Here is a 14,824-nt window from a genome sequence, read left to right as displayed (position 1 = left end):
ACAACAAAAAGATGAAAAAGTGAGATGTTTTAAAACTAATCATGTGAATAATAACTACATTACCAGTCAAAAGTTTGGACACATCATCTCAATCAAAGTTTTTTTCTATATGTTTATTATGTATTATTTTATTATCTATATTTTATAAACAAGCAGAAGAAATCATATATGAAGAAAGATATATTATATATTCAAATCCTCATCCTTCATATTCAAATCCTTATCCTTTATCAAAAAATATTTAAGTGTAGTTAAGAGTGAAATAAATTATTTAACTTTTTTTCTTTACTACATAATTCCACATATCTTATATAAAATGTAGAAAGTATTAAAAATAAAGTGTCCAAACTTTTGACTGGTAGTGTACATTTTAAAACAGAAAAACAATAACATCTTGAAATAAATGCCAAAAGTACAATATATAGACTGTCATACTTTGAGCGTGTCCCCGTCAGCATATAGGACATATAGTGTTACTTCGATGTTCTTCTGGACGCTCTTTCCTCCTCGCTCAAACTCGCCTCGCTCTAGGGTCAAGTACAGGTCATTTCGTGTGTCACCTACAAGACAACAAATAAACAATGACAAACAGAATCAAGATCACATTGTTTAATTATCAAAGACAGGGGAGGAAGTTGCTTTCAGCTGACACTGGTCTAATTATAGAGTAGGCATGATCTCAGAATATTATGCATTTTGAGTAGCTTGAAAGACTAAAAAGGTTTATAAAAATAGGATAACCAAATACATAAGAGTTTGTGAGTATAAAGCAATAGAACAGTTGCCTTTATTGTTGCATTATAAGATATTATTTATATTATAGTTATTTGTGTCCTTGTCATTTCCTTTGGGACTAGTGAGTCATGGTCAGCCAGGTTAAGGTTTTTAATAAAAGTTCAGAAAATATCCAAAAAGAGAGAAACATTAAACCTCTAGTAAATTGTAAAAATGTTGTGGTATTCTATTTTAGCTCAACCAAATTTAAACAAATTCCCAGTATTTTATGTCAGTGAATATAACACAGTAACACAATATGGTGATTGTGGTGCCAACAGACAACCAGACTGCTTTGCCCATAACACAGAGCCCATACACAGAGGCGGCGCTACCATTAGGCAACAGTAGACAGCCTCCTTGGACCCCCAAACCTGGAGGGGCCCCCAACCAATTGCCGTCAGTGCCACTAGTGGCGGAGGCCTGAGAGCAATTAGATTTTCTCTCAAAATGACATTAAATGAGAGTAGTTTACTTTTAAACAATAATCATAAGAAAAATAATAATCATCATATGTAATGGATGTAACCAAAAATGTATATTAGCAAAACATAAAACTGCAGTTTTGGTTATCTAGTAGGCTACTGAACTAATGCAACAAGTTTCTAATGCACTATAATAAAAAACATAGATATATATAAAAAATAGAGATGTGCATGTCTCAATAAGAATTGGGAAAAACAGACAATTATATATATATATATATATATATATATATATATATATATATATATATATATATATATATATATATATATATATATATATATATATATATATATATATATATATATATATATATATATAAAAAAGGTGCATTATATCGAGGGCCTCAAACTCAAGTTGACCTAGGGCCCCCATATTGCTAACTCCACCACTGCCCACACAATACAGTAAATATGGAGTGATCACATCGTGTGTGTCTGTACTGTTCATATTTTGGTCCTTGGCAGCAGTGGTGCTAGTACCAACTGTATTTAAAGGTCACAAAATTGACTCTTGAGAGCTTTAAGCCATGTTATAATGCTGTTACCTCATCAAAACATACCCAGAGTTCTGTTTTGTTTCATTCACACATGTTTGAATAAACCTTTATTATTAGTCTTTCCACAGCTTCCAAAGCTCAGAATACTCTTCCACTTTGTGATGTCATGTAGTGATAGTTTTCAATTTAACAGCTACATTTTTACCTTTTGTTCAAAAGAGATTGTCAATCCCAGGTCTTAAATCATCCAAATGATTTTACTGAATGTGTATGGAGTTTAAAAACACAGTGGAGCACATCCTCTATCATATGACATCAGAAGGTGGAACATTGTATTTTTCTTTTTGAGAGAAGAATTCAGTTTAAATATGCAGAGTTTGTGTGTTAAATCTGTGAATGAAACAAAACACAACTCCAGGCATGTTTGTGAAAAGGAAACGACATTATAACAGATCTGAAAATAGCGTAATATGGGTCCTTAAACAAATCCCATGAGTATTTTCAGTCACTGTCTGTGGGTATAGTTGCAGCCAATCTAAACCAAAGTGGCTTCTTATATCTTATACACTACTCTTTTCGAACTGCACTTAAAACATTTTACAAGAAAGACCTTCCCACATCCATCCTGCACTAATGGACACCCACGCCCCCCACCCACACACACACACACACACACACACACACACACAACCACACACACAACCACAGCAAGGTGAATGAAGAGGACACAACAGCAACAATGATCTGCTACAACAGACCATGAATCTTTAGGTAAATGGGCAACCTGCTGTACCGCCTGAGCCACTTACAGTACATTTATTTGATGGTTTTATATGAGAGGATAGGACCTTTAAAATAAGACTCCAGTTTGAAGCAGCGGTCTCTTGTTCTGGGCAGCTCAGATGGTTATTGATGGAAAAGCTCTCTCCTTGACTGACTAATCCTTCTCACATTTCATCCCCTGTGTCTCCAGGAAGTATATACTTATCACCTCTAACACTGTCTCCTGTGGACCGATCAATGGAGGCAATATGGAAAATTAAACAGGTTATTTTCAATTGCATTCAAATGATCGACCGTCCTTGTCAAAGCCTGTTACTAAGCCCAGTGTGTACTTTTGCATTGCCAAAGTGAGTTTTTAGTACAAATTTTAAAATGTCTTCTATTAAAACTCAAGATTCCCAAACACAAATATAGCCAGGTATGTTATTCCTTCTGTGCTTTTTGTGGCCAGCTGGTAATGTTGACCTTTCTTTATTACTTTATTCCCTCTCTCGTTTTCACAATTTTCAGATTGTTTGCTGATTTAGTGGTTCAAGCTCAACCTGTTAAAAGTACTGGGTAAATTTTTCACTGTGAGATAATTGGTGTTTAGTAGAAAAACTACAACAAAAGCACTAAAAAGTCAAATCTGTAAAACAGCCTTGAAGTGATGTTTGGTATCAAGTAATTAAAATATTTGAGAACAGCTTTGACCTCCTACACTCTGCTCTCTAGATATCAGTCCTCTTCCTCTTGGCTATTCATTCTTCGAAAGAATTTTTGAAAGATTCACCTTGGAATTGCGATGTGTGGTTTATTAGAGACAAAATGTTTAATTTAGTTGCTGCTTAGAATTACAGTAAAGCAAGATGATGTTTTGTGTTCAGTGGGCTTGTATAAAGCTCAATTCAAACAACAATGTGAAGCTTGTCAATAAAATACTACACACTACAACTGTCCACCAAATAGGGCTGGATCGTATTATGTCACTCTTGATATATAATAGGGATGTAACAATAACCGAAATATTGTGATATCGTATTGTTAAAAGTCTCACAATAATATCGTGGGCTGTCTCAATATACTGAATCACAAGTTCCATTGCTTAAATGTATGGTTTTATAGTAGCAACAGCTTATATGTATAGGGAACTACATATCCCATGATTCATTTCAGTCCAAAGAACATGAAGAGATATGTTTTTCACTTGAATTCTTGGATTATGACAGAAATAGTTCACACCAAAATCTTGTCAATGTATTTTAAAAGCAAAAAAAGTGTCCCATCTACAATTATATTGCAATAAATATCATACTGTGAGATGCATCTCGTGATAATATCGTACAGAGAGATTTGGATATTGTTGCATCCCTAATATATAATGTTGTTTGCAATATGAAATCTGAAATATTGTGATATAATTTACCGCTGATTTTCCTTGCAGCAGTTTAAGGTGTGAAACACAGAAAGAACGTGAGGAGTGGAAGCGAAACGTATAAATATCATGCATGCACTGATACCGATACTGGTATTGACTATTATTTATCATTCATCATCTTTATTCTGGACTCATGGTCCATTTTTAAAACAGACAGTGACATTACAAAACACCAAACATTTATGTTTTTAAAAGACAACCATACCAGTGTCTTGACATGTTGGACTGATATCTTATTGCACTGAATCTCATATTTGTGAGTGGCATTATTATTTCGTTGTCCGATTTGTTCAGTCTACAGATAAAACTGTACTATTGATGCCAATATTGAAAAATTGGCTGGATTGTGATTAGGCATTAAACTGAATTTAATGAGACAATTTACAGGCAGATTTTGGCCTAAGATGTCTCATAATGGTTGCACCTTTTATTCAAACAAAGCTGTAGTGGTCTGTAGTTATGTGAAGGATAATTAACAGTTGTAACAAAATTGAATCTCTTGTGTAATAATTTAACTGTGGTTTAAAGAAATAAGTGCCATTTTCCCTTCCTACACTAGTCCATCTTTTGTCTACCATCAGTTATTTGCTCTGTCCTCCTACCCATAGACACGAAAGCACATCTAAGGTCCTAGTTTAACTCATCCACCCTTCCCCTGCGATGTTGCCTCTCTCCTTGTCATCTCTTCTCCATCTCCCCTGCTCACTGCTCTGAATGTGGGTTACTACTGTCAGCATCAGCCCCCAGCTTAAACACTGTACCAGAGACCAGAGATCGCATTTTGGACTGATATGAGGAAATGTTTTACAAAGAGAGACAGAGCGAAGATAAATCAGAGAAAAAGGAGATTAGAAGTACGAAAGGCGGTGGTTGTAACATGCCATATGGCGCCGTTGTCATGTGCCAACATTTTGACACCCTTAAGCAGCAAGTACCAGCTAAACCCAGCCAAACGCTTTTCAAACATCCATAAATAACAGTTAAAATGGAGGTATTATGCATTATTTCATTCTGTGCTTGCATCTATTGGAGTTTCAAGCAGACCCAATTCATATTTATTGCAGCTATAACTGGTTGGTAGTAGCAGTTTTTAGTGGAAGAAGAAGTAATATTTAGACCATCAAATCTTCAGTGGATAAATGGCCTTGCTGCAGAGAGAGTGTACAGTAGTCTAATGATAAGATGGATGCTAATCAGTACTAATAAAATGCACATACAGAGGTCTCATAGAGGTAATTTTGAAGCATGATATATTGCTACAAAGATATACTGCGATAAACAATAATATTGAAACTACTTTATGCCACTGATAAAATAAAAAATCAGGATAATCCCAGTAAACCAAACAAATAAATAGCCAAATTAAGTCATAATTAGCCATAGAAGTTACTTATTCATAGCCAGGCAGGGCCACCTAGTGTCTCTGCTCAATTTCATTTCTCTACGAATACACTAAATGGTTTGTAAGAACCCTGGAGTTCAGGCACCAGCCAATCAGCGAAGAGCCATACATTCTGTGTTGGCAACGATTCCCGAAATCGAGGATTTAAAACCAAAATAAAAAGAATGTTTGGTGGATTTTATCAGGGCAAAAATATTTTTGGTTAAATTTAAAAAAAGTACCGACCCACCTTCGAGTGAATGAATTCTAATGCTGCAAGGTCAGACAGGTGATGAATCAGGCTAACTTATTTAACACTTTGCAGCTCAAATCCTTACGACCTCTTGTATATAACTGAGATATTTGTATTACTATATTACTTCTTTTACTGGTACACATACATTTATATAATTATTCCTTATTTGACACCAGTCTCTTGCTATTTTTTCTATCTATTTTGAATGTATTATTACCATTTATATTTTTTGCTGGTTATTATATTTATTGTGAGCAACTGTGCACAAATAATTTCCTTTGGGGATCAATAAAGTTTGTCTAAGTCTAAAAAAAACAGAAACCTCCCCACTATTGCAACAAAAATATGCACACAATAAATATTGAGCTTTCATATTATTAAAGTCGCTATACTAGTTATTGTGGCTGCATATACACAATATTGTTTGTCTGAAACTAGCTGAGGAGATGCTAAAAATATGCAGACGTCCTGAACAATTACACAGTGTTCCCACAGATCTCTCACTAAGGATTGTCACATGCAGCACAATCGCAACCATCCAATCTCCAAGTGCCAGCAGCATCTACTCAGAACTGCAAAAATATGGCTCTAAGATACACAAAAATAGCTCTTTCTGCAGCCAAAACAAATGCGTTTCTCCATACAACCAGATATACTCTGTAATAGATCTCATCAGTCTGTATTTAGTGGGCCAAATCCAAGAGTCAGAACTTTATGAACATTACATAATCTTTGCAAATGAGGAAATAATGTACTCAGAACCATGGTAGTTTAGGAGGTTAAAGGGCCTAATATTACGGTATTTTCTGATCTATGTTACAATGTTGTTTCCTCATTAGAAACAAATCTGGAGTTATGTTTTGTTTCATTCACACATGTTTAACAGACAAATACTGCAGTTCTTCTCTCAAAGAGAAAACATTCCGTTCCAACTTGTGATGACATGTGGTACTACAGGAAGTGCTTAACTGTGTTTTAAACTCCATACACCTTCACTAGAAGCATTTGGATGATTTCAGCCCTGGAATTAGCATAAATGGTAAATAGTCACATTTTAATATAGCGCTTTTGCACCTTAAAGGCACTCAAAGCACTTTACATCAAGGAACCACTCACACATTCACACACACCTTCACACACCAGTGTACACAAACACTAGGGGCAAGGTGGGTTAAGTGTCAAGGACACAACAACAGCATTCATCTGTGGGAGCAGGAATCGCACTGCACTATCACAAGGCTGAACAGAGCATTTTGAGCTTTGGAGATGTAGACAAACTAATAAAACTGTTACTCAAACATGTGTGAATGAAACAATATGCATGTTTTTGAGGAGATAACAATATTACAACAGCTCACAAGAGTAAATTTTGCATAATATAGGATCTTTTAGGATTACAATTCCCTGTAGCCAAAAGCGTAGTCACGCAATTGACAGGAAGAGGCAATAGTGTTTGTGATTGAACAAACCTTTATGTTATAGAAAAGAAATCAAAATAGCCATGGAACAACTTAATAAGCTGCTGGGTCATTACTGATAAATACTGTTATGCAATAATTTTGAATGAATGATATGTTTAGTATTGAGCATTTTAAGATTACATTGGTTTAACGTTAGAAATTACTGAAAATCCAGTCATTACCAGCAGAATAGAGAAAAAAAAAGCATCTTAAACGAGAGATAAAGCATCCTCCACTTAAAACAAAATTAAGATTATCTTTTGAAACTTTTCACCATCCATAATTTCTTAATGGTAAAAACATGTTTTCAGTATTCTCCATGATGTGGGAGTGTTTTGTGCCTCCTCTCCTTGACCTTTGCTTGTCTCCCTGCTCTGCTTCCTCCTTACTGTATGAATCTCAGACCACTCTCTGTTTTCCTTCCTGGAGCCATCTGGCCTCTGCTCTCTCCTTACAACTCCCGCTCTCTAACCCCATCACCACCACCTGCCCTCAGCTCCTCTACCCCCCGCTCCTCACCGCCTTATTGCCTCCTTACCTGGCAGGATGACATCTGGGAAGCCTAGTTTACGCGTTATAGCCAGGGCCCTGTTGAAGACGGCTTGGTTTTCTCTTCGGATCTGCTCCAGCTCGCCCCTCAGCAGCTGTAGGGAGATGATCAAGCCTGGGGGGGTACAAAACAAAAGAAGGGGTAAGTGCGGTCATATGGAGAAGTGGGTGTTGAAATAAAAGTAGAAATTACATAGAAAATAATACACAAGAAGGATGAGCAGATAAGAAAGGGTTATTTAAGGGACATTAGTCAGAGCGTGGGGGAGGAGACAGACAGGAGGATGGAGAGAGATGCATGATGGGAGCCAGAGAGAGCAGAGGGACCTGGAACAAATGCTTGAAAGCAGGAAGAGGCCATGTAAAGATATGTGTGATGATAATGTACACTCATGTGTTGGTATTTTTGTCACACATGAGTCACTTAACAGTTATATACATACAGAAAACATGTGTATGCAAAGGCACGGCTAAATTTAAAATAGCTGTATTGCATAATTATGTATTTGGTTTTTTTTTTTATTTTGGACATATTTATTCATATGAAAACACTAGCACAAGCAATTCAAAGTTGGTGAGAAATATAAAAGAACAGTTGAAACTATGCCTTAAGACCTATATATATGAAGATGAGTTAACTGGTAGCAAAAAGGTTAAAATTACAACTTAAAGGGCCCATATTATGCTATTTTCTCTCTGTTATCTGTTATAATGTTATTTTTTTGTTATCAAATACATAATTTGTTTCATTCACCCATGTTTTCACACAGAAACCCTGCATATTTAGGATCAGTTCTTCAATACAGGAAGTGATCACTGTATTTAAAACTCCACACACCTTCACAAAAATAATTTGAATAAATTCAGACCTGGCATTGTCAATCTCTACTGAACTAGAAGGTAGACAGAACATTTTGAGCTTTGGAGATGTAAACAGACTAATAATAACCTGTGTGAATAAAATAAAACACAACTCCAGGTATGTTTTTGATGAGGTAACAACATTATAACATGGCTTAAAGCTCACAGTTTTGGTTAATATGGAACCTTTAATCAAATGAAATGCAGTTGACTAGTTTTAAAGCTCTCTGTCTATGAACCACACCTGGATTATTGAGGGATTGCGCAGAAATTTTTGGGGATGTCAGTAAAAACAACACACACAAACTAGCAGCCTGGTGTCAAAGATGTAGAACTTTGATAGTTATAAGAAGCAGAAGAGAAGCCATTTTACCGTAGTTTGTGCTTGGAGCGGAGTACTTGGTGTTGGACTTGCGGATGATGTTTTCATGTATTTGGTACCACTCATTTTCATTGTTGCATCTGCAGAGAAAACAACAGGGCCATTAGTGATTCCAGATGGAGGGTTAAGGACGGTGCGCGGTCCCAGTACGCAGCCCCTTCTGGAGGAAAGGTAACAGCAGGGGAGAGTGCTATCAAGCAGCACATTAGAGCAAATGAACAGCACACTAAACAGAGCTGACAGCCAGTGCTCTACCAGCTTTTTTCATTACTGTGAGGAGCCCTGTAGGCCCCTGGGAAAGGCACAGGCAAATGCACAGACTGGAGCCTTACACAAGGCGACAGTGAGGACGAAGCTCAGCCCTGAATCACTGCTTAGACTTCTTAAAGGGGAGTGTCCTTCAACTCAGCAGCCAATAAAAAACAACCGCTTTCTACTTAAGATATGTATGTATGTATGTATGTATGCACCAAGTCGGGTTATAAATAATGTAATGTAGACATGAGAGTGTAAGATGTCTGTACTGAGGAAATACAGTAACGATTACCATATAGAATAAATTGCACTTCAAAAGAAAAAAAATGTACGAGTATTCTACTACTAATATGAGCAAATAAATCATTTTACTTAATAGTACATTCTGGCAAATCTATCCACATAAACATTATGTTGTGAATGATAATAATCCTTTTGTGTCTTTATTTAATTAAGATGATGCTTATAAAAAAAAAAACAACTGTCATAGTTTAAAATGTCTAGACTGTAAATGAACAATAATAAGTCAGTTATAAACCATAAGTCAAATGTTATGACCAAACAGTTCATAAGATAAGATCATTGTGTTCTTTCCCTACATACTCTAAAGAGCTCATATTATACAATTTTCAGATCTAGATTATAATGCTTTTTCCTCATCTCATAATTTGTTTCATTCACACATGTTTAACACACAAATTCTGCATTTTTAGGCTGTGCTTTTCTCTCAAACTGAAAACACTCTGTTCCAACTTGTGATGCCATGTGGTAATACAGAACAACTTCACTACTAGAATCATTTGGATGATTTCAGCCCTTGAATTGCCAGTCTCTACTGAATTAAAGGTCAAATGTTGCTGAAAACTACCACTTCATGACATCACAAGGTAGAACAGAGAATTTTGAACTTTAGAGATGTAGACAGACTATTAAGAAAGGATTACTCAAACATGTGTGAATGAAACAAAACACAACTCTGGGTGTGTTTGTGAGGAGGTAACAACATTATAACATGGGACCTTTAACATGTATATTTATTTTAATGGCTACTTTTACTGTGGTTATTATAATTTAAAGATGCAGTCCTTTTACTTTTTGGCACATTTTTGCTTACCCACACAGTAATATAAATAATGCACTCTATGAAGATATGAACTCTGACCCAAAGCCACCACTGCAAAGGCAAAACTTAAGGCACTTTGACTGACAGGGAAAACTGCTGATCTCATGTTATTGCCAATGTCCTCAGTCTGTATCTATGACATTACTCTTCCTTCTCTCCCCTTCTCCCTCTCTCTCTCTTTCTCTCTCTGCCAAATTTATAACATGCCAAGTGTCCCATGGACCATCAGAGAAGACTGTATTGATTTTACAGAGGACATTTCACTGTCAAACTTGTCATCCCACAGCAGGCATCAACACTAAGACAGTTGGTGATATTCACAACATCTGCCTTGGTGATAGACTTGCAACCAGGGCTGAGCGATTGATCTAATTTATTTGAGAGATTCCAGATTCAATCACTTCTTATTGTCAATGATCAGCTTGGGTATTTTTAATGGAGAGGATAACGTTAAATCCTCAGACTGTATAAGTATGTGGTTTGGGGAAAAAAGATTGACTTTGGAGGAAGAATATGGCTATTATGTATTATTTATGTTCAAAAAATGACAGTTCAGAAAATAACGGGCAGCGGTAGCTCAGTTGGTTGGTTTGTCCACTGATCTGAAGGTTGGCGGTTTGAATCCCGCTCTCAACATAAACATCATTAATAGTGGTGATTCCAGCTCTGACAGATGAGTGCTGTCGTTGCGTCCTTGGGCAAGACACGTAACCCACCTCGCCCCAGGTGTCTGCCGGTGTATGAACCAATGTGTGTCTGAATGAACGAGTAAAGTGCTTTGAGTGCACTGAAGGTGGAAAGCACTATATAAAAATTAAACCAATATTGAATTTGCTTTTACTGATTTTGTTTGCTTTTAATAATCAGTTGGCTGATATGAGAGATTGATCAATCTTGTAATAATACTGATAGTCAAAGTCATGTGTGAAAACTGTGTAACTTACGTGTAAACCTTGAGTACAAAGTCTTTCTCCTCTTTGAGATCTGTGATGGTGTGGAAAACATCGCTCATGGCAAGAACAGCGCAGCCATAAGGCCGTCTGTACTGCACATGGGGAGGTCCTTTCTTTGAATCATTCAGCAGCATTCGACCTGCAGTGGAGCAAAACAAAATTAGTCTGAAAATAAAACATAAATAAATGATGATGATGCTTTTAATTTCTTACCAGTTCTTATGACATGTGCAACTATGTAGAGCTCTCTCTTCAAGTCTTTACTGCTTAGGTCCTAGAAAGGAAGAAAGAGATTTACAGAGTTGTTACTATCAAATAAATGAAATTAATATAGTTAAAATGTCTAAACTGTAAAGCAAACTATACTTCAGTACACATTTTGTAACTCTGTATGTTAAAAATAACCACCAATATAAACACAGCAGTTGAAAGACTTTTTCACAGCTCGTTTCTGTAAAGTTTTATATTGTCATGGCAATAGTAACTCTATATACTGAGACTCTTTTTGACAGAGATCCTTCATACATACATTTAATTATACATTTAACATACATACAATTAAAAACATTAGAGAAACAACATCTTACCGTAAAGAGAGCACACAGTCGATCTACTTTCTCAGGATTCTTTGGTCCTCCATTTTTGTTGAGTTTCACCATAAATTTCTCACTGTTACCAAAGCACAATTTAGTAAAAATAATGCAGCAGATTTACATCAATGTTTGTGACATACTAAACAGTTATACAACTTTGTAACCATTTGCAATACAAAGCCACTGTGTTTAAGGGGTGGCTGATGTGATTATATAAAATCAAACCATGATCTGATCCTGTGATTCTTTTAGAAAGATCCAATTACACCTCATATTGGTCAGTCACCATCATGTTCTGAGTAGTAAATTAACATATCGGACCCTATCTTGTCCCCGATCTTAGCGCTAGCGCAAGTGTGGGGCATGGAGATCTAAACAAGAGGTGTGCCGTGCCTGAATATCAGGTGGAGTGGAGCAGACTGAGGGCATGGTGTGGCTTGTTCAGTGAAATGCCACCCTTGACACTCTTGAGACAAGAATGTGAGAGGTCAGCAGTAGCAGCAGTGGACCTCAGTGTACCTCAGGTGAGAGACGCGGTAGCGGACTGCCAGGACAGGCGGGAGCGGGTGTGACCAGGGGGAGAGCAGCAGTCAGCGGGTCTGCTGTGGGATGGGGAGCGCATGAGATAGACACTGGTCTGCTGCGTAATGGGAGGCAAACAAATGGAGGAATGTAGAGAAAAGTAAGAAAGTTGATGTGTGTGCACGTGTGCGAGTGTTCGGAACACAAATCCAGCCAGTTCTAACACGGCCCATCCAGAATTCTGTATTCCTGGTGCCTATACTGGTGCGTAATTGCATCATGTGGCTCTGAAGTGTTTTATTGTACACATATAAATATTCCCCACACCCCTCTTTGCTGCCTGTAATGAGGCAAAGATTGCAGACATTTACCACACTGGCAGTGCTTTTAAATGCTACAACGGTCACAGATTGATTGAGATGTCATCACCATATATGTACTTGTACCATCCGACTCCAGCCTTCAGCAGTGAAGTACAGCCCAACCCAGACACGCCCCCTCGATAAATCTAGCACGAAGATCGGAGCAAGATCGGGCACATCAACTCTCAGAAGGAGGTATATATTGTGACTATTCCAGCACAGTGATTTCAGCAGTAATATTTATTTATTCTATAAATTTAAAATAATTCTTTTTAACAATTCTTCCTTTTAAGAGTAACAGTTACAGCCTGTACCTGATCTGCTTGGCCTCTCGTGTGTCGTACAGAGAGAAGTACACGTCTGCATCTTCACTGATGCTGTTGTAGGTGAAGCTCTTCAGGTTGATGAAGAGATGGTGAGACACCGGGACACGGCAACTGTCACCATGCCGCTGTTTTGTGCTGTCACCCTGGAAACAAACCAGGAAGTAAGTGACCTCTGACAATCTTGTGTTTATTGTTTAGAAAGTATTAACGTTGTCAATATAATTCATAATACTAAAACATAATACTACTTCAAACATTATATATTATGCTTCTACTAGTCCTATTTATGATGGAGTTTGATATATTCTTAACCCTAACACAATATAACACCATAGTTCATTACACTGATCACTCTCACAATAGCTGATTGACATGAAATCAGTATGAACATTTGAGGGTCAGGTAATCATTGGAATACTGTACAAATGATTACTCAATAAGATGTATCTGAGATTTCATGAAGTTCAATTTATTAAAAAAAAAAAAAAAAAAAAGTGCAATTACTGTCTTATACAAATACAACAAAACAATAATAAAACAACATTCATACTGCATGACTTCAGAAGAGACAAGAAACCCAAGCACACAGTTATTGATGATTATATAAGGGAGATTATGCAATGATATTGTCATTGAATGTTCAACACCGAATACAAATTAAATTTTTTGGTGAATTATTATTAAAAATTGTAATGTTATTAAATTATCATAAACAAATGCTTGATCACATCTGTGTGTACAGAAACTGCCCTGTCACAGTGTCACAAAACAGCAGAGAGACTAATTAATGATTGTAATTATTGATAACGTATTTCTGTGGGCACAAATGGCTTGGCAAAAAGGGCAATGAATGTAAATTACTGTTCTCCATCATTATTTTGCAATTGTCTTTTTATGTTATCTTAGAATATAGAAGGATACTGTACATTGGTAAAAATAAAATAGGTCATTCAAAAGACGTGTACCTGGTTTGTGCTCTGCTGGCCACAGTGTCGGCTGGAGACATGCTAAAAAAAGAAACATGTATTGACATTAGACACACGGCCAAGTTATTTTATCTACACTATAGCACATTTGTAACGCCTGTCCAGCCGGTGAATCAGAGGGTCCCTCGCGATTCAATACGATACACGATACATGACTCATGATACGATATTATCTCGATATGGGAATACATGTAATAAATGGATATATTGCACATGATTCTCTGTGATATAGATATATTGCTGCTTTTTAAGAACCAAATACATTTTAACAACAATATTTCTTTGTTAAACCACTACCTATGCAAAGTTCACATGAAATACATCTATTTTAATCACCAGAACAGTGAATATGTCAAATTGCATAAATGAGTTTCTTCACTAAATAAGCAACAAAATTGTAGTGCAGGCTCAAAAAAATTGCTAAAAGATATAAAAAAATATTCTTGTCAATATATCAATACAGCAGCCCATGACAGCAATACTGCACTGCAAAAAGTAATATCTAGGTAAGTTTAAATGACTCAAATTAAAAACATTTAACTTGATTACAGTAGATTTGACTTAATCTACCAATGGAATAATTATTTCTTTCTTTATTTAAACAACATAAGATTTAGTTTCTTATTTTAAGTTCAGAGTTGTTTTTCTTAACAAGTAACAAGACGTATTTTATTTCAAGTACAAAAAGGCTTATTCCATTGGTTATTATTGGTTATTATAATTATCTATTCCATTTTACTTGTCATGTGGAAATTTACTCAAATCAAATCAACAATTTCTTAATTCAAATCATTTTAAGTGGAAATATTTAACTTTTTGCAATGTGTATCACCAAATTTAGTATCACAATATATCG

At 36.2% G+C, this 14,824-nt stretch overlaps 1 protein-coding gene across 1 annotated transcript in view; it reads right to left on the bottom strand.

The window, feature by feature from the left end:
- LOC110158010 (dedicator of cytokinesis protein 3-like) overlaps window positions 1-14,824 on the bottom strand; it is a 63,595-nt gene that overhangs the window by 25,024 nt on the left and 23,747 nt on the right. Inside the window, 8 exon segments of the mRNA XM_020922430.2 lie at window positions 436-560; window positions 7,595-7,720; window positions 8,840-8,928; window positions 11,171-11,318; window positions 11,393-11,453; window positions 11,767-11,848; window positions 12,971-13,125; window positions 13,948-13,989. Of these exon segments, the coding sequence (XP_020778089.2) occupies window positions 436-560; window positions 7,595-7,720; window positions 8,840-8,928; window positions 11,171-11,318; window positions 11,393-11,453; window positions 11,767-11,848; window positions 12,971-13,125; window positions 13,948-13,989 (828 nt within the window).

Source organism: Boleophthalmus pectinirostris, unplaced genomic scaffold (genome assembly GCF_026225935.1).
Source record: "Boleophthalmus pectinirostris isolate CB_2022bp ecotype Guang Dong unplaced genomic scaffold, ASM2622593v1 HiC_scaffold_8, whole genome shotgun sequence".
Lineage (NCBI taxonomy): Eukaryota > Metazoa > Chordata > Actinopteri > Gobiiformes > Gobiidae > Boleophthalmus > Boleophthalmus pectinirostris.
Note: the sequence above shows the minus strand (reverse complement) of the source record. Positions and strands in the feature narration are given on the sequence as shown.